The 20,145-nt window shown below is 37.0% G+C and overlaps 1 protein-coding gene across 2 annotated transcripts in view; it reads left to right on the forward strand.

Moving 5' to 3' along the window:
* Positions 1-20,145, forward strand: part of CDKAL1 (CDK5 regulatory subunit associated protein 1 like 1) — a 362,027-nt gene that overhangs the window by 262,218 nt on the left and 79,664 nt on the right. For both annotated transcript variants that reach the window (XM_042837305.1, XM_042837314.1), the window contains 2 exons: positions 2,714-2,894; positions 14,068-14,130. In XM_042837305.1, the coding sequence (XP_042693239.1) occupies positions 2,714-2,894; positions 14,068-14,130 (244 nt within the window). The remainder of the gene's footprint in view (positions 1-2,713; positions 2,895-14,067; positions 14,131-20,145) is intronic.

Genomic DNA, 20,145 nt, shown 5'->3' on the forward strand with positions numbered 1-20,145 from the left:
TGGGCCTAATAATTCGTGTTGCTATAGAAACAACCAAACCTCTATAAAGGATGGTATTACTACTACCATTGGTAATAAATGCTTTGACTGCTTCTGATAGTGCCATTAAAATGGTTAAAATAACTTCATTATAATGGTTTTGTCAAATGTAATGAATGTTCTGTGCACGTTCTGAGAAATGGCAGCCGATGTTACTGATATTGATTTATGAAGCAATGTAATTTTTTTTCCATAAGCTGTTACTGCACAAAACATTTGTAATGTTTACAAAATCATGTTGCAGAACCTTTTATCTTGCACCGTGCCAGCCTTAAGAATCCTTTGGTGATTGAAGCAGTTTAACCAATAGTTTGGCAATTTTTTGCTATCCTGTGTAATATTGGGCTTGTTTCCCACTTACTGGACATCTTCAAGGTGTTAGTCCAATAACTGTATTTTACGAGTTCTGGTTTGACATTCAAATTCTGTGTTTAACTGAAATGTCAAAAAAATCCGTGAGAATCCATGAACTCAGAAAGGGATTGAATTTAGTTTGTTTCTTTTGTGAGCATTTTTCGTAAGGCAAGAAAGAAGATGAAATGAGAAGATGAAGAATGAAAGAAGATTCCAACAAGACACTGTCTAACAAATTCCTGTGCAGTTCACTCTATGTGCTGACACATGTGAGACGAGGCCATGACGTCTACTTTAGTATAAACTTGTTGCCTCTACATATATGCAAATTATTTAGAATCGTAGAATCACTCGGGTTGGAAAGAACCTTTAAGATCATCGAGTCCAACCGCAACCTAAGCCTACTCCCCTAATTCTAACAATCCTAAAGAGTTTCTAAACACATCCAGGGATGGTGACTCAACCACCTCCCTGGGCAGCCTATCGCAGTGCTTAACAGCCCTTTCTGTAAGAAGAGCTTCCTGATATCCAACCTAAACTTACCCTGGTGCAACTTGAGGCCATTTCCCCTCTTCCTGCCACCAGTGAGAAGAGACCAACCCCGCTCTGCTGTAAGCACCTTTCAGGTGTTTGGAGAGAGCAATAATGTCTCCCCTCAGCCGCCTTTTCCCCACACTAAACAGCTCCACTTCCTTCAGTCTCTCCTCATAGGGCTTTTTCTCCAAGCCCTTCACCAGCCTTGTTGCCCTTCTTTGGACTTGCTCCAGCACCTCAATGTCCTTTCTGTCCTGAGGTGCCCAAAAATGAACACAGCACTTGAGGTGAGGCCTTACCAGTGCCGAGTACAGAGGCAAGATGACTTTCTTAGACATGGTCACCACACCATTCCTGATTCAAGCCATTTTCTTTTGTTCTGTTAAGTTTAAATAGTCACAAAAGATATTTACCACCATTTACTGCTAAAAACGTTGAGTTGAATATAACTTTGCATCCTCTAATATTGCACCTAATCAAATTACTAAGAAAAATACTCTCCTCTTCCCCTCTCCAGGGTCTTTTATCAATAGATTCTCCTGTTGCAGTAGACCTCAGTGTTGCAGAAAGGTTCTTTTGGCTATGCCAATTCAAGTTTCTCTGCCCACTGTAAGCACAGCATTATTTTTTTATGGTGATGCACTGTAATAAGACACCTCTAAGAGAATAGGTCTCAGCTGTTTGCTTGCTACAGCCTGCCTAAGTACTGTAGAGGCATTTAGATTGGAAGGGATTTCTACAAGGCATCTCATCTATTCCCCCTACTTGAAATAAAACCTACTTTAAGTCAGATGCTACCAGTATCTGTGTGGGATACTTATTAGGAAAAGTAAATTATATTTTCTCCGCTTTATCGCTATTGCTGTCCAGAAACCAACTCTTCTGGAACCACAGCCTTGTCTGTGTCAGTATGGAGTGCTGTTCATTTCTGCCTGTCAGCAGAAGAAGTTTGTCGTTATTCCCACTTTAGAAACAAGCTGGCGGAGACACAAAACAATGCAGAGTTTTCCCAGCTTCTCATAAGACAGTGGTCATCCAGCTGGCTATCATCACATTCAGAAAACTGTGCTGATATCTCCAGGGTCCCATACAGTGCTCTGTAAATACCATGTAGTAATCTCTTGGTTGAAGAACTCATTTTTTCTGGGCCATGTACTTAAGGGCTCTGCGTCTTCAGTCTAAGCAGAATGGTTAGGAGCTGTTGAACTTGATGAATGGGATTGCTCAATGGCTGTGAACTGAGGTGTGTTGTTTTCCTTTTAGCACAAAGAATAGTTGGCTTCCATGGAGTACTGAGTTAGAAATTAAATTGTGACTAAAAGATGTCTTGCTGATACTCGTAATTTCTAGGCTTCGTGAGATGCCAGCCCCCTTTTTTGGATATCCAGATCTCTTTTGAAAGCAGTGTGAAAAATTCTAGTGGCTCAGAAGTCTCGGAAGTTACACATCCTGTGGATTAAGTAATAGACTTTAAGGAATCTGTCATCACCTAGAATTTCTGATAAAGGAAGAGTTTGTCCGAGTGTTCTCACTCTTGTATCATGATACTGATCCGTTATTTGCTGCAGTGTCTGCCATATTGCTTGTGCTGCTTGCTGAGTACCAAATGTATTCTCCATCCCCAAGCAATCATTTTATGTATTTACTTATTTATTTCCCTAAAGATAATTTTAGGCTTCAATTTCTGTAGGTAAAGTTGAGGAGTTTTAAGTCCATGTATGCTAGCTTTTAGGTGAATAAGACTTGCACGTCCTAAGTTCAGTAATTCTTTCTACTTTCTTTACAGAGTGCCTGGGATAACAATTGCTACAGACATCATCTGTGGTTTTCCAGGAGAGACAGATGAAGATTTTCAAGAAACTATGAAACTTGTAGAACAGTATAAGTTTCCAAGCTTATTTATTAATCAATTTTACCCACGCCCAGGAACTCCTGCTGCAAAAATGCATCAAGTTCCAGCTGCGGTGGTAAGACACATTCTTTTCCTCCACTGTACACTGCATATTCAGATATTTTTAAATGCATAAAACATGTGCATGTAAATGTAGATTTTCTGCAAAACAGTGCTATAATTCAATTAAAGATTTATGTAAATACTTGAATTGCTTTTAGAGATTTGCTAGATCACTGGGTGCTTTGTCATGCATTAATTATTGTTTAGATTGCTAGGAAGAGTAAAATAGTGGTTATACTGAAGTCTTGTCTTTTCTATCAAGTTTTGATTAAGTGCTAAGAATGGTAGCTAATTGCTTACGTGTTCTTTTCCCCCATTTTAAGACTTCTGTGACTCCAGCAGCCTTCAACCTGTTGTGAATAATTGTGCGAAGTTTTAACAATAGAGCAATAATAAGTGATTCATTTGTCAGATATCAAATTCACACACAATAATTCCACACAACCACCTATATATAGTGTTATAAGTTATACTCTAAAATAGATATATCTAAGTAAAAATTTATACTCTATTTAAAAAATCAGTCTTCCCGATTTCCTGAAGAAATTTGCAGTTAGTCTTTCAGTTTTGAGATGTTTTTTTTTCTTTCTGCTTTTAGCTTAAAAGTGGATCCCTTCCTAATAACCCAGCATTTTCATCTCAGAGTCATATGTGGAAAGAAACTTGTCTTAGTATAGAAAGCAGGTGGCTAATGACTATATTTTGATTGATTAGAAATAGTTTTTTGTAAGTAATAATAGCAATCATATATGAATGTATTAATTAGATTTATTACTCTGCAAAATTTTAAAGCTTTTCTCCAAACAAATAAGTGTAGCCAGTACAATAATTTAGATCATTATTGTCTCACTATTACTGGTATAAGTAACATTTGGTTTCCTATCAGTTTAAGAATGAAAGTTGGCCAACAATGTAAGTCTGTTTGAGTAAAAACTGTTTATTTCCATTTGCTTATCCTGGCACTCTAATAGGAAGTCAAGCCTACGTATCTGCACTTGTATTCCTCCACTTGTATGTCTGAAAGTGAAGAGTCTCTGCTTGCTCTCAGCATATTCCATGAATTCTGTAACATGTCAGCTGCAGAAGACAGGAAATGAGAGTATATCTGGCCTCTGCAATTTATTATTTAGAAAAATACCTCTTGAGTGATGATTGCTCATTTATTGTAGTCAATCTCATAATAAAAAATACTTGGTTTTCAGATATAAACAGCTGTTGTTGAAATATTATACTTAGCATAACAAACTGACACAATTGAATTATTTTTATTAGTTTAGAATGCTTTCTGTAAGGTCATAAAAATGAAAAATATGCAGAAATGTGATTTCTGGAAGTTAGGCAACTTAAAAACTGAACAATGCTTTGATTTATATTCTTCCATCCACTAGTCTGCAAGTGCTCTATTGTCAGAAGAGGTGCAAAGAGCTTAGGTTGTTTTGCCCACTTCTCTTTAACTGTGTGCCATGGGAAGACGTAGTGTGAAGAGCTCATTTATCAAAAGAGTATTAGCTATGCTGTGAGCGGGATGGTTACTTTGAAAATGGTCATTTTTACCCAATTTCACATTCTTCTTGTTTCTAGAGCGAGCTTAGGGTTAAATTGAGGAAGAACACTCAAAAAAAGATGAAACCTCTAATCCAGAGCTGATGGAAGATTTGTGATTAATATTTTTTTTTTCTCCTTTCTTCTGTAATTCTTTAAAAAGTCATATTAGATCATAGAAGCACTGAATGGCTCAGGTCGAAAGGAACCTTAAAGATCATCTAGCTCCAACCCCACTGCCATAGGTTCCCACCCACTCAGTCAGGCAATGGATCAGGTTGCCCATGGCCCCATCCAACCTGACCTTCATATCCTGTATTCTTCCATCTTTCTAGAAGAGGAGAATAACCAGTCAAAGAGAAAGGAAGGAGACTGTGCTGTCTTAAGCTTTGAATTTACAAAACCTCTGATAGAAGCTAATGGCCTCTCCTCCATTAGAAGGAATGTAGTGGCATTTTATTCCATGTCTACAGTAACTTATCCTGTATGTTGTTCTGCAAGTAGAAGAAGCCACCATGCATGCTATGCACACTTCATTCTTTTACAGTATATTATTCCTGTCATCATTCTGTTGTTTTTTGTTGTTGTTGTTGTTATTTAATTTGACTTCTTTTGTTTAGGGAAAGAAATAACACATAAGTGATACTGAAATATTAGGTGCAAGTGTTTGAGTGCACATTTATGTAATGGATTATACCACCAGTCTAAATGTGTGAGCCAGTGCTTTTATAGGAAGTTCATAATAGTGTTCTCTGCGCTGAAACTCTTGGTAGAATCTCATTCTTTGAAAATAATTTTATCTATATAATTTCACCACAGATCAGAACCAGTGAATATATTATTTTATAGTTGTCATTCTTATATTTTTTCCTAAAAAAATGGGTTTATTTGCTTTTACTTTTTACTTTGCAGTATTTCTACAAGAGATTTGCTGCTGTGTACAAACTATTCCACTTCAGTGTAGTCCAGTTCTCTTAACTTTGGCTCAAGTCAGCTTCAGTGCTTCTGCCCAGCTATCACAGCTGTAGTAATAACATACTTGCCTTGTGAGTTCCTTTTAAGTTAGCTCTTTCCAGGAAGAATGTGTTTTAGGGACAGCTGGTGGAGTATTAAAGCATAGTAACATTTAGTGCTTTCAAATCTTTAGTGGATGGTTTTGCTAAAAGTTGTAAATACAATTGCTTTTCTGGATAAAAATCTCACTTGGACTTTATGGTAAGGCCAAATAGAAAAAAATAAATTAAAATCAGTAGGTCTGCATGGAATCTTTCCTTTGCAGAGATGATTTGTCTTTGAAAGCTTTACAGGCACTGATCTTCTTCTAAAAGGGCAGATGACACTAATCCAGATGGACAAGTCTGCCACCACAAATTCACAAAACACAGCTGAGGCTGCAAGCTTTTATTGTTCCTCCTGGAAAAAAAGTGTCTGTGGAGAATCAGACATCTGTCTAAATGGTCTCAGCACTTCGTAACAGTCAGTTAGGCTATGCTTAGTGTGAATGCTGTCTTCGGTCTTGAGAAAAGTTAGAGCCCAGTTAAGCAAAAGTGAGAATGCCTTTTATTTGTAAGCAATGGTGGGGATTTGCTGAGTCATGTGTATGAACAATCAAGTCAAGATTTGTTTGAAGCTTCAATGCTTTTACCCCCATTTTGTCCACTTACTGCTAAATACTTGGTTTCAGAAATGAGTCTCCTTGTTCATTATCTCCAGTGGGCTCTCTGTAGAACTGTTAACAAAGTCTAAAAAAGAGTAAACTAAAAAATGCTATTTTCTAGTTTGTTATTACTGTCTCTAACTACAGATAGTATTTGTAGATAGGATCTGTGTTTTTTCACTTTCCTATTGCTTGTATTCGTAGAAGCAATAGTGCTGATAGTTGTACACTTCAGATTACAGGTTCTGGTCAACTATTTATGCTAGTGAGCAATGTAAGGGAACAGGATTTAGAGGGGTCTGGTAGGGTATTCTATTTATCTGCTTGGCAAAAGATCTGACTGCTTTGATTCTAAATGTAAAAAAATTACTATTTCTTTCAAGCATCTCTAGTATTTTTTTTGCTTTGATTGTAATTTCTCTACACTTTATTTTTCAAGGTAGCTGTTATTTCTCTGGAGATTTGGAGGGGAAGAGTTCTCTCTCTGTCCTTGAGATTTGGTCTGTCACCATTTCTGCTAGCATTAGGGGACGTTGTCATCTTATGATCAGCTTGATTTCTGTCACAGGGAAACAAAATGAAATAGCCATTTTGCAAATAGGTGTCACAGTGTGGAACAATTGAGTTCACCTCTGCTGAGAACCGGAGATGGCAGCTTTTTTGAGAGCAGTGATGTGACTGTAGCTCCATTATGCTGCCCTAAGTGACAGCGTGACTGGATTCCAACCTTTCTATAAGGATTTTCAGTAGGGTAAGCTTTTTTCCTTTAGATTTCAAAAAAGTATTGTGATGTCCAGATAGAAGACACGTAGAAGAAGAAATGTATTCAGTTTCTTCACTACCTCTTTTTTTTCCTTTCTTAATAGGTATCATAAAATAATTACCTTGCTCCCAGCAGGGAAATTTAATATCAATCGCTTGCTAGGCCTCACCTTTAATTCCTCTGAAGATTGTCTCTTTGATTTTTTTTCGCTGTATTTAGTTTTGTTAAGTACTGTGATTACTATTACTGAGATAAATAAGCTTCATATCCAAACTGCTTTGTGATACCAAAAATCACTTGCCTCAGAAACAGACGTAGGTACAGGATATTTTATAGTATATGGTAGAAGAGTTTGACATCTGAATCTCTGTACTACTTGCTTCCTCAGCAGCTCCCTTCTATTTATGGCTTGCTATTCTGCCTGAGTAAGGACTTTTACAGCAAGTTTAGGACCAGAGAGTTAAAGATGTGAAGGCTGGAGGGGGGAGGTAGACCGTGGGGAAAAAAAAATTAAATATGTGTGTGTGTGTGTATATATATATATATATATAATCCTTATTTGTCAGTGAACTGTTGAGTGAGGTATTCCAAGTTAACCTCTTCCAGCAAGTTTTGTGCTTGCTTTCTAGTAGTTTTATTTAGACCATGTTTCCTTATGGTTTTTATGAGAATGATGTGAAGCGCTGTAGAAAGCCTTACGAACCATCAAGAGAGCTGTGCTTTCTCTTATGTAAAGAAATACTTTTTCTCTGATGAAATTCGTTCTGATTGATACAGCTGCTGGTTACTGGGGGGAAATCTGTGCTTTCTTTGTTTTCCTTCCTGGATGCTTATAAGTAGTTTTGCATCCTTTCTCCATGTTTTCCCGATAGCTGACTGATCCATGAGAGCCTGGTTCTTTTTTTTTTTCCCCATTACAATGATGGTAAAAATATCTCTTCTTTAAGACTCCTATATCTTTAAATCTACTCCAGTGCTTAGCATTCACTCTGTAGCCAAAACTGGGGTTTTGTGTGATGAAGTGAAAGGAAGGTAATTACCTGTAAACAGTTTTTGTGATTCAAGCTACTAAACAGAATTTTACAGAAATATAAAAACAGTTTTATTTTTGAGCTGGATGCAATCCATGTTCAAATTCCTTGAGTTCATTTGACCAGGTGCTGAATTGAAAATCTGGTTTTGTTGTGGGAGACAGTTGAGCTGGTGTGTCAGTTGGTAGGTGCTGAGCAATTGCTTGTGCATCTCTTGTTATATGCTTACATACATATGTTAATTTGTATGTTTACATATATGTAAATATGTAAATTTGTCATAACTATTATCCTTTTTTTTTTCCTATCATAAATAGTTTAATCTCAACCCATGAGTTCTGTGGGGTTTTTTGCAATTCTTCCCCTATTCCACTTGAAGGAAGGGCGTAAGCAAACGAGTGTGTGGTGCTGGGCTGCTGTTGGGTGAAACCACAACACAGATGTGACATGACTACTAGGCTCAGTTTGTCAGTCCTCAAAAAACTTTGTATGCTATTTTTTCAATATCTAGCGTTCTTGTCTTTAGCCTGCTGCTTTCTGTTATGCTGCCATCTATACCCATGGATACCTACAGAACAGATGCATACAGGGAAACGTATATTTCTATTTTCTTTCCTTCTTTCCTCTTCAATGACTCATAAGTAAGCAGAAAAAACATGGAAATGTTAAGTGCTGCTTTCTGTCATTTGCACTTGAATTTTAGTTAGGTAATATCAGAAATCTTTTTTTTTCAGTTAAGAATTATAGTACATTTATGAACCAGTCCGCTTGGTGTTGGAAACAGTGCAAGTGGCTGTAGGAATTAGAGAATATTGTCCTTCTTTAGTCTATGAAAATGGATGTATGCATCAGAACATTAAAAAAAAAACTATTTGTTTTAAGAAAACAAAGAAATAAAAAAAAAACCCTTAGCTTTGGCAGTTCTGAAATTCCTCAAATGAGAGCATGGTTTCATTTTAATAATTCAGGGCTCCCCAGTTCAAGAAAGACAGGAAACTTCTAGAGAAAGTCCAGCAGAGCCCCACAGAGATGATTAGGGGCCTGGAGCATCTCCCGTATGATGAGAGGCTGAAAGACCTGGGACTGTTCAGCCTGGAGAAGAAAGGACTGAGAGGCAATCTTATCCATGCTTATAAATATCTATAGTATTGGAGTCCAGAGGGATGGGTCCAAGCTCTTTCTGTTGGTGCCCAGCAACAGGACAATGGACAGAAAGCACAAAATACAACTCAGGAAGTTCTATCTGATTGTATTACTTTCAGGATGGCAGAGCACTGGTACTAGCAGCGTAGAGGTTATAGGTCTCCTTCTCTAGAGAGATTAAAAATCCACTTGGATGCTTTCCTGAGCAAGTTAATGTGCAGAACATGCTTTAGCAGGGTGTTTGGACTAGCTGATCTCCAGAGGTCCCCTCCAACCCCTACGATTCTGCGATTCTGTTATCATTCCTGCCCTTCCATACTTTGCAGAGCACAGACACAAAACCATAATGAACACTGGTTTTACCACAAAATCTGACCTGGTCATGATATTTTTTTCAGGCTTACCCAAAGGCAATGCATGGGATAACTCAAGGTCAAAGGTTCATTAATTTCTGATCACTTCTTACAATTGTTTTGCAGAACAAAAGGCAATCTGTAAACTTGTGTAACCTGGCAGTTTCAGTGACTTGGCGCTTTTCCATGTTGTGGTTTGGGTACAGAGATTTAAAAATTTATGGACTGCATCTCCCAGCAAGGCATTTAAGTATACCTCGGTTACAGTAGATGCTACATCTTTCTGTTATTTTGCCAAATTACTCTTTGGAGGTTTAAATTAGACCAGTTAGTGTCTTTTGATAGGATGCTCCTAACTCAATTCTCCTATAAAATTCTGGGGATTGGAACTACCTAAGGCCCTGAATTACCGAGTGGGGGGGGAGGATACAGTTTCATTGCTGTTCTGGACAAGTGCATTATTGAAGTTAGATTCCATGACAAAAAGTGCATTGGGCACACACTGTTTCAGAAAAGACAGTTGCTATTTCCTTGCTTACTCTTGAAAAGAAGTGTCTGTTATACTGAGATACTGGGGAAGGTGACTTCCTTCTGCAGTCTATCAAAGCATTTTTTGCCATGGTTCCTATAAAACACAGGACTCTGTAGACTGCATTTACAAGAACACTGCCTGTATACAATATTTAATAGTAAAAAAACCTGCCTATTTTACTTTATTCTCCCCAGTAGCATTTTGTAACCTGGCTCCCACTTTTTTTGTCACTTGCTGTCTTTTTCAGTCTTGAACCATAAACTGGGATTCCACAAATAATAAAGTAAAAGAATTATTTATACAAAACTTTCAGTAGGTATACGATTCATAGTACGGTTAAATTCTATTCTGGCTCACAAAGTTTGATGTGGTTTCATCTCTAAATTAGCTAATCCATTATATTCTATACAAGGAAGTGGTGTGGCTTTCTAGACTTGTTTGAAAAAAAAAGTCATTGCTATTGTGTGGTATTATGCTCTAGAGTATGAGATGCTTCATAAGGACTAAATCAAGTCAGGTTCTTGAGGCAAAATTATATTTTGTTTTAGTTCTTACAAATACTGTACAGAAGAGAGGGATTGTAAGAGATGGAATTAGAAGGAAAAAAAAAAAAAAGAATTTTGTTGGCAATACAGTTGAGGCTTACACCTTCAGTGAAACTGGTGGAATCTGCAGATCTGTGATATTTGACTAGAATTATTGTGAACCTTGAAGGTGGTGAATGGACATACTAAAGCTGAATGTTGTTGAACTTCATTTCATATTGGGGAGTAATCTTGAAATTCTTTATTACTAGGTGAAAAACTGAGAGTATTAAATTGTTAGCTTCTCCTAAGTAATCTGTAATAAAAGTATTTGAGCAGTATTTGAATTCTTCTTCACACTAAACTTTATAGATCCGTGATGCTTGAAAGAAATCAAGCAGTTTACAAGTTACATTAGTGCCATCTGCAAGGCAGGTAATTATGAACCAAATAAGGAAAGAACATCAACAGAAAAGTCTAATATACTTGTGTGAGTCCATGGTGTTTAGTATTCAGTAGTTACTCCATTTCCCAGCTTATTTAATGAAGTATTTTCTTCTGTTTTTTATTTTATAGTTGCATGTTGAACACTGCCTGTCTTTTGAGAAGTGCTTGATTACTTGCATGTATTTCAGTAATAAGCTTGAAATAGTTCATTTACTGTAGCTGTGCTTTACTTCAGGAAGGCCATCCATCATGGCCTTGTGTAAAATATATGATTGTACAACATAAAACTCAGTCCTGCAAGTCCACTTTCATCTACTCTTTGTCAATCTTTTACATACCTCTTCAGCTAACAATAAAAAGTGTGCATTGTATCTCCTGTATAATTTAACATTTTAAGAATGTATTGAAGCAGAGAAGTGAAAAAAATGTCTGCACGATCACATACTCTATTTTCAATGATCAGTATGAAAAGGATGTTGGCTTAGTAGTGAGTAGAGAGACATAGGGGTAAAGCTGCATCAAGGAAAGCCATGGGAGATGCTTATCAATAGGCTCAACTGAAAGGAAGACAGAAAGTTTAGTGTCTGGAATAGTGCCTTAGAGGCAGAGAAAGAAGAACCTTACCTCCTTGCTTTCCTGTCATGTGTAGATGTGGAGAGGCCTGCTTTGACGCAGCTCTCGTGCTTTTCTCCTTCTGGAGGTGAGCTGGGAACCTTGCCTTTTCTCCATTTAAAAAACTTACGATTGATACTCTACGTTTAAGGATTTGAAGGGGTTACTGTTATAGCAGCTTAAGCCCAGTGCTTGTTTCTTTGTCTCTGAAAATGGTAAAAACACTTTTAAATGTTTTATATTTGTTGTGGTTTTTTTTATTAATAAATCCGAGTTGAGTGAACTCGGTGTTCTAGAAAGGCACAAATTATCACTGGTCAACCTCAACTCTGTAATTAAAGCATCTTTGTCTTAATGTATCCAAAGTTCCTGCAACCCAGTCAAGTACCGTTTAGATTTAGGTGAACTAAGCATGCAGGACATCCTGTGACTTTTCTGGGAGCGTTTTTCAGCAGCTCCATTGCATGTTGCTCTTTTTCATGGATTTTCAGCATTTCCTCAGTCAGGAACACTTTATTTCATAACCAACATACCATACAAATGCAAAACTTCTACCTTCTGTGAGTGAGTGGTCTCCTAAATACAAAAATGGAAGATGATGGTGAATGTAACAGTGGGCATCTTCATTATGCGTCATGGCCAACGGAGTAGTGCAGTGGCACTGTAAATGGCAATTTGTCTAGTGTGTGAGGGTGAAGAATGAGGGTTTTCTGTCATAAATTTTTACTGGTATTTACTGAAGGTACTTCAGTGAAAGTATTCAAACTTACTTTGTAGGCAGTCAAAATGGAAATGAGAGAAGTAGCCTTCAGTAGCCTTTATTTTCTGAATTTTGTTTTGGTGGTTTTTTGTTTCGTTTCCCTAGGAAGTTCAGTGGAGATCTCTAGATTCCTTGTTAAAATACTTCCTGCATGATTATATATTAAATTAATTTTAAGTAACTTTTAAATAATCATTTTGATGACTCTTCAATTTATTATGGCATTTCTCTAAATCTTTTTTATAGTATTGTAAGTACTGTTGCTGTGCGTAATTGTACAAGGATTGAAGTCATTGCAGGGTGGAAAAGGAATTTGAGTTGTACTACTAGAGCCCTTTGTTAGAGTGTTTTTATTCCTTTGAAAATAAGATAGGTATTAATACGGATTAGAGGGCCAAGGTTCCTCTACTAAGAGAGATCTTTTCTTTGGCATATTAGATCTCTGAGGAATTCTACACCATCAAAAATGTCTTTATTAATATTACTTTGTTAAAGTTGCTTGGTAATCTCACAGAAACAAAGCTGGTTAGGTGTATTAGGTGTGCTGTATTACTGTGGTAGAACTGTCTATAAGAGAAGCAACTCTCTGTACTGAAAGCAAAATTCAGCTCTCTTCTTCAAATAGGGGCAATTATTTTGACTCTTTAGTGGCCATAACTGAAATAGAGTTAGTGACCTCATAGAAGTAGTAATATTAATCTGATACTTTGAAATTGGGATTATGCAGCTGTCTTAAATTTGTACTAGTAACTGAAACTACTGCTTGTACAACTGAGTGCATCTGAACATTTAATAGAAAAAAAAAATGTGTGGAAAGAAAATATATAATCAAAAATGACAGAACTGTCCCGTAGTTTCCCAAAATGCAGTTATTCAGCTATTTAGTAAACAGATGGAAAACAGCGTTCACTGATTGCTAAAACAAAACTACAGGACAGACTGCAAGCAAAGAGTTCTTGTCTCCTCTTTCCAGTTTCCAACATGGAATGCTCTGCCTTCCAGACCTATTAATTAAGTTAACGTAGATTTTGACATAATGAAACTCTGAACTTCCATGTGATTCATCTCTGTATTCAAGATGAAGAGTGTTGTTTTTTTTCCTTTTCCCATGCCCCTCTCTATAGAATGCAGGTGAGATTTCTGTTTAACATCTGCTGAAATCACTGAAAGGTCTTGCACTGATTTCAGTAGAAACTGGATTAAGCAGGTTTTGTCTTTGAGCTTTGTCCTTAACAGAAAGAACCTCTTTCCCTTTGACTTGGCATTTAATGGCATACTACCTATTAATTTTCAACAGTCAAGGCAATGAGAGTATTATCATCAAGAGATAGAAAAATAGTATATGATTCATCTTTAAGCCGCCTTCCTTTAAATTGAATCTGCTGAAAAACAGGAGTGCAAGTAAACACTGGAATAACAGACAGGTCTTTGCAAGATTGGAGCCTGATCTTCAAAGTTTATCTATATTCTAAAACTTTAGTTATGTTTTATTGTTCAGAAATTAAAACAAGCATGAACTGTTTACACATTCTATATATTGTTCTATATATTTATATTCTATTATATTATATTATATTATATTATATTATTGTTCTATATATTATTATTTTTATGAAGGTTATGTTCTTAGCATTGTTAATATATAAGTTGTTTCCTGTGATATTTGGCATCCTTGATCTGCATACACAACTCTTCATACTTAGAGTTCCATTAACGAAGTGGGAATAGAATTTGTACCTACATGCAACTTTTTAAATCTGTAGTTTCTTTCTTTTTCCTTTACTTCTTCTAACAGAGATCATTTATTAATATTATTTTTCAGAAAAAACAAAGAACAAAGGATCTGTCCCAGCTGTTTCATTCATACAATCCATATGATCATAAGGTAAGGAAAAATATGCTATCTACATTTGTTATTAAGAGTAATTCCAAACGTCCATAGTAATTATATTTTATGTTCATGCAAAAATGAAATAAAATTGAAAATTGAAGGCATTCATGTTACTTAAATTATGCTGTGAATTATGCATATGAATGATTTTTGGTTTCTTCACACCAAGCTTGAGAAGCTGCGTTTTCTGATTTTTGCAATCAGTAACTTGCTTTAACCTCTTAGAAGTATGATTTATGGATTGTCGATAAATTGTGCAAAGTGACCATGTGTGCTATCTGATTTCCTTCTTTTTTCTCTCTATTCAGAAGCTATGTTATTCCTGAATGATACTTAGACTGTTGTGTCAATTATGCCTAGAGATGTCTGATACTAATGAATTGTCTATTGATTCTGAAGCTATCACTGAAAGATGCTGTTTTGCCTCCTGGTTGTTTGGAGAAAAGTAGCTGTTGTAACTGTAATTTGATCCTTGTTTGTAAAGTCTGTGAACCCTGAAAGACTGGAATGATTGTTTGCTGCATCTTGTATCACGGGGGTAAGAAGGCAAGATCACTTCCCAAAGAGTCATGCAATGTGGAGTCAAAGAACTAAAGCTGTTGCAAGGAGATTTTGGAGTACCAGGAGTCAGAGACAATAAAATCAGGTTGAAAGGCAGCCATTACAACATTTCTGTGATGCCAATAATCACAGTGCTTTTGTATAGACTTTATGAGAAAGAATGCATTAAACAGTTTGAAGAGAGAGTTAAGAAAACTTGTAAATATTTTCAAGGAGTTTGTCCAATCTTGGATCCATCTGTGGGCATGCTTTTTTAGGCAAGTACACTAGATTCTTCAACAGTTTGTCAGCAGTATGACATCACTGTCTTTGCTTCTGTTTAGCAGAGCATGTGCCATTTTGTAAGTGTACATGTGTAGCTAAATATACAGTGGAAAAAAGAGCTGAGTTTTATATTTGGGGGAAGAACATAGCAGAAGAGTGTATGTATGCACGTCTGTCTATGTATGAACACATGCAAAGTGTGTGCATAGCTATACAAACAGCTGTGAGAAATGAATACATTCTCTATATATCAGTGGATTAAATTCATCAGACAGGCTGTTGCTATGAGAGTTGCACAGTTCCCACCTACATTGGCATTTACAGTTTCAAAAAAAAAAAAAAAAGAAAAAGTTGTCAAATAGTAGATATTCTGCAATTTTATTAGTTATGTATCATTTCAAGTGGAATCCATCTCTTTGAAGTATTTTCTGTGGATCATCTTTGATTGTCTGTGAGACCTGATAAAGCAAAAGTTAAGGATCTATGAAAAAAGATAAATGTGAAGCATAAAGGACATTAGTGTGACAAGATTTTGAATGGGATTGTTATTTTTTTGAGTTGAAGCTTATTAAGTTAAATGCAATAGTAAGAAAAATAATATCTAATAAGGAGAGGCTTCTGATGATCCAGAAGCTTTGATATTCTTCTCTGTATTGAAATTCTCCTGTATCAAACCCTTGTTATTCATAGAACAAGGAAATTCCATTATTCTTTTATTAGCACTTTCAATGGACCTTGGCCATTTGTAACTCCTGCTGCCTTCCTGCTTGTATCCTTTGTGGCATTGTATCAAAGTATCCTCAGATGATTTTGGCTTGAGTTGTGAAGAGTTTTGCACTCTTTACAAATTAGTCATCAGGTAATGTGGAATTGAATGTAAATGCTTGGATATGTTCCCTTTTGATCTTTGTTTTAGGACATATCATAAATTATTAAAAATAGCACAATTGTCTGGTGAGTGGTTTTGACGCTCCCTTCTTTTGCTGTTTCCAAAGCACATTCCACATATATATATATGAGAGCAAAAGGAAAAATAAAATAAAATAAAAAAGCAGGACAAATGGAATCAAAAAAATGCAATTTTCCATTTGACAGGAAGGGTTTTCCTTCTGCTAACTGCTTGGTCTGACTCATTTCAGGCTTCTTGCTTTGTGCTGTTCATTTGCACCTTAGTTGCCCACTTCACAATTGTTGCAGTCCAGGGAATGGCAGCAGTAATCAACATTAACAGTAATCAACGTTAGTTGAAAATACAGACATTTCAAGTAGAGATCTGTTTTACTAGTTTTACTGAAATTCTGTTTATCTGATTAAATATCACACAAAGGATTGGATTTGAGGGGCACTGTTATTTTGTAGATTATTTTCAGTAAGTGTAAGGAGGATATTTTTGCTTTATGAAAGTATTGGTGATCCAGAATCATGATGTGAATTACTTGCAGTACTCACTAACTTTTTTCTAGGTTGGTTAAAAGCCTTTTCTCTGAATCCCATTCTGAAGTAGAAGTGGGATAAACTTAAGAGTAAGTTATGGCTTGGTTGTAGTAGTTAAAACAGATGAAATAAAATGATTGAAACAGAAAAGTCTACCAAGCATTGATAGAATTTCATGCTTTTGTGATGGGGTATCACATAGGAAAGAGAAAAACTAATCAGAAAAAAGTTCATTCTTCCAAGTTCATGCTTCAATCAGTAAACCAGAAAATGATGTTTTGATGGAGTGACCACACTAACCTTACATACCTTACTTTATGTTTGGTCAGTAGACTGATAGAGACAGCAGCTATTTCTTGAAATTCTTCTTCAGTATATATTAGCCTTTATAGTGCGAGTTACTGTATTGCAATAGGCATTTTAAAGGTCTGTGGTTGTGCATTCCCAGATGAAAAGCCAGGTCTTCTGTCGAGAGGGAAAGCAAGCATTTTCTTTTCCTTCCATTTCTTCTGTGGAGTTTTGTCACATACCTACCTGAGGCCTCAATTAAGCAGCAAAGGAGCAGGATCATTAAGTTCTTCCATGCCAAAGAGATGGAAATGTGGGAGAAAATCTGCACCTGCTGATAACAGAGGAAGAGTAGTTAAGCTCCTGCGTTATTTAATTCATAAATGTGTGTACTTTACTTGCCTTTGTCATTGGCTAGATGAAATCATAGAATAGCAAACCTCAAAAACTGCCTTTCAGTTGTGTTCTTATCCAGGGGGATTTGGTCCTGTTCTGTTCTACCCAGTGTCAGTGTGGTGTTACAGAGCCTGTGGGTCCTCCAAAACTTTGCCTTCCACAGAGCTCGTTGTAGCGTCGGTCTGGAATGGATGGGAAATGTCTTGAACTGTTGATGTAAAACATATGAGAAGCTCCCTTTTCTTCTAAAATATATACTTTCTAAAGCTGAATAATTATTTTGAAAATGCTGATATATACATCTTGGCTGTTAAAAATCATTCCAGGTAGATGTTTGACATCTGTTCAATCTTATTTCAGGATGTTTAGTAACACTGTGTTCTATTTGTAGACACTGCCATTCCTTATTGTGAAATACTTACTTTTTCCTGTGTTTATGTAGAGTAGAAATATCAATTTGCTTTCTTAAGAGTCAAGTTCTGGCTGATGTCTATTCTTCTAGTTATCAGCAGAACAGCTCTTCTGATAACCCGTACAGTTTATCCTTCTCTAGCTCAATCAGAAAGGTAAGATACAAATGAGACTCTCAAAGTGTACCAACCACCTCACACACCTGCACACCTCAATAATTTTATTCTGTCTGCTATGGATGTTTAAGTTCCGTGGTATCTTCCAAATGGTGTTAGCCCTCTGAAAATTGGCCCTATTTTGATAGCATGTTACTTGATCAACTCAACAGGTTTGAGGAGCTTGATATGAGCCTCAGGTTCCAGTACATGGAAAGCATCCAAATTCACCATCAGAGAACCTAGTTCCTTTTTTCTTTCTGTTGAATGAGTAAGTATTCAGTCTAGCCCTGGAGCAGATGTTTAGAATGATCAGAACACTGATGCAGAACATTGATGCAGAACACTGTTTATACTTACAAAAAACAGAATATAGCACAATTGCTGTTCATTTTGTTGCTCTGCCCTCTTCAGAGGATAGTCCGGAATAGAGACCTCAGGACACATCCATCTTTTCACCAAGTTCCTGCAGTGAGAAATCCTCCCTGAATTGTGCTTCAAACTCAGCTGTGGATTTGTTTCTATTTGCAGTCTGAATTTCTTGCCCAGGAATAGGACATGAGCTCTGAAAAAATAAGGTTATGGAATATATACAGTGCTAGTGGGCTATTATAGCATGCTCTGTATCAGACCAAACAAGAAATAGTCCATGTTTGCATCATTTGAAAGGAGTTTTTTGAGAGAATTCTTTCCCTGCTAAAATTGCTCAGGATTTAAAAAAATGACTGTTTCAGGAGATGAGCTCTAATAGATGCAATGCTAATCAAATAGGTGTAAAATCTTAAAGCTTCACACTTTAAAATGTTCCATATTAATGCGTTACAGAAATGTTAAAACTAGAGCTAGAACTTCACAGACAATGCCTGTGTGATTGGCAGGTTGTATGGAATATTGTATTGTGGCACACAATTAAGTGACAGAAAGCTTTCTCTTTTCTCTCTTTTCTCTCTTTTTTCTCTCTCTCTCTCTTTCTTTTTTTTTTAGCTCTTAACCTGGTATACACTTTGGGCTGGGGTGGGAGCAGTCTCTTGTATTCATTGGGTTTTAATAAATGTAGAAATGATCATAACTGGCTCAAGGAAGATTAGCATGAAGATTATGCAGAACTCAAAGGTGAGGCGCTACTGGCTGCTGTCCTTTACGAATTTGCTGTGAGAATTGTTTTCAAGCAAGTATTTCAGCAGTGCACTTAGTCTTGCTCCTGTTTCTAACAAAATAAGTAACCTTATAAGTAACCCTAACAAAATAAGTAACCTAAGATGTCAGCAGCCTTACATCTGTGGTTGCAGGGCATTCTTTTCTTCCACAGTGTTCTGTAGCTGCTCTGGAGAGCGCTGCCGCTGGGAACCAGTGCAACTGACTTTGTCATGGTGTGTGGAAGCAGGAGTGGAAGTTAAGAGATCTTTTGAGACCGATTTCCCTGCTTGTGAAGTCCTTCCTTTTGTTTTTCTTTTGTGTTTGGGGAAGCTGGACCCTATCTGCATTCTTCTCAAAGAAGCAAAATTGAATTTCTGATGCTCGCTGAAAGAAGCAAACCTAAATGCCTGATTCTTGGCTAACATTCTAATGGCAGGCATCACTCTGCTCTAGCTGCTTTGTTAACTGGATCCTGAGAGCTACTTCTGAAGATGTGTCTGCACTGGGTGTGACTTGATTACATGAGAACATGTAAATGGAAATGTTGGACAGCTTGTGGAGTTGTAGGTGTTGCTACGAGAGTAACTAATTGAAAGTAGCTAGTGAAAAATTACAGCACTGTTGTGGTATTAAACCTATTTGGCTGATGAGATTTACTAGTTTCACTAATCTTCGCTCTTATCTCTTTGATAATTCCTTATTTCCCAGGCTTTGCTGCCTTCTGTTTCTTTATTGCTGAACATAGGCAACATTTCACTGACACTGGCATCAGGAAGTTGTCTTGTTTCATCCAAAACTGCACTAACATCACACCGATGTTTGGTTGTTGCTGAGCAATGAGAAAGCATCTGGGGCCGGGCCACTGAGTGAGGCAGAGCTGATGGTGTGGCAGCAGGTGAGGTGAGGCCAGAACAGTGCCTGAGTTAGACCACAGGTTATTCTGTACCCCAGGACACCAGGCAGAGGCTGCTGTGGTGACACCTCATGGTGCTGGCAGCCGTCAGGCAGTGATACTGTTGCTGTGCATCCAGTGGCAAGTAATTGCATTGCAGCTATATATCTTGTCGTTGCTCTTCTGTTCCTATTTTCCTTTTAGTAAATAGCTTTTATCTCAGTCCATGAGCTCTATTTTGTTTCTCGTTCTCTCCCTCATCCCACCTGGGGGCAGGGTTTAGTGGACAGACAGCTGCATGGTGCTGAGCTGCTGTTGGGGCAAACCTCAGCAGAAGCGTCACCAGCTGGCAAGTTTCAGTAAGCCAGGTTTGGGTGCTTTTAGAAGTACTGGGACTGGCAATTTCACAACTGCTAAAAAAATACGAGCAATTCTTGGCAATTTTTTAAGCAAGAGAGAAAGAAATTTGTT

The sequence above is a fragment of the Centrocercus urophasianus genome, unplaced genomic scaffold (genome assembly GCF_019232065.1).
Source record: "Centrocercus urophasianus isolate 14NV4802_14NV808 unplaced genomic scaffold, USGS_Curo_1.0 seq_11, whole genome shotgun sequence".
In the NCBI taxonomy this organism is placed as follows: Eukaryota; Metazoa; Chordata; class Aves; order Galliformes; family Phasianidae; genus Centrocercus; species Centrocercus urophasianus.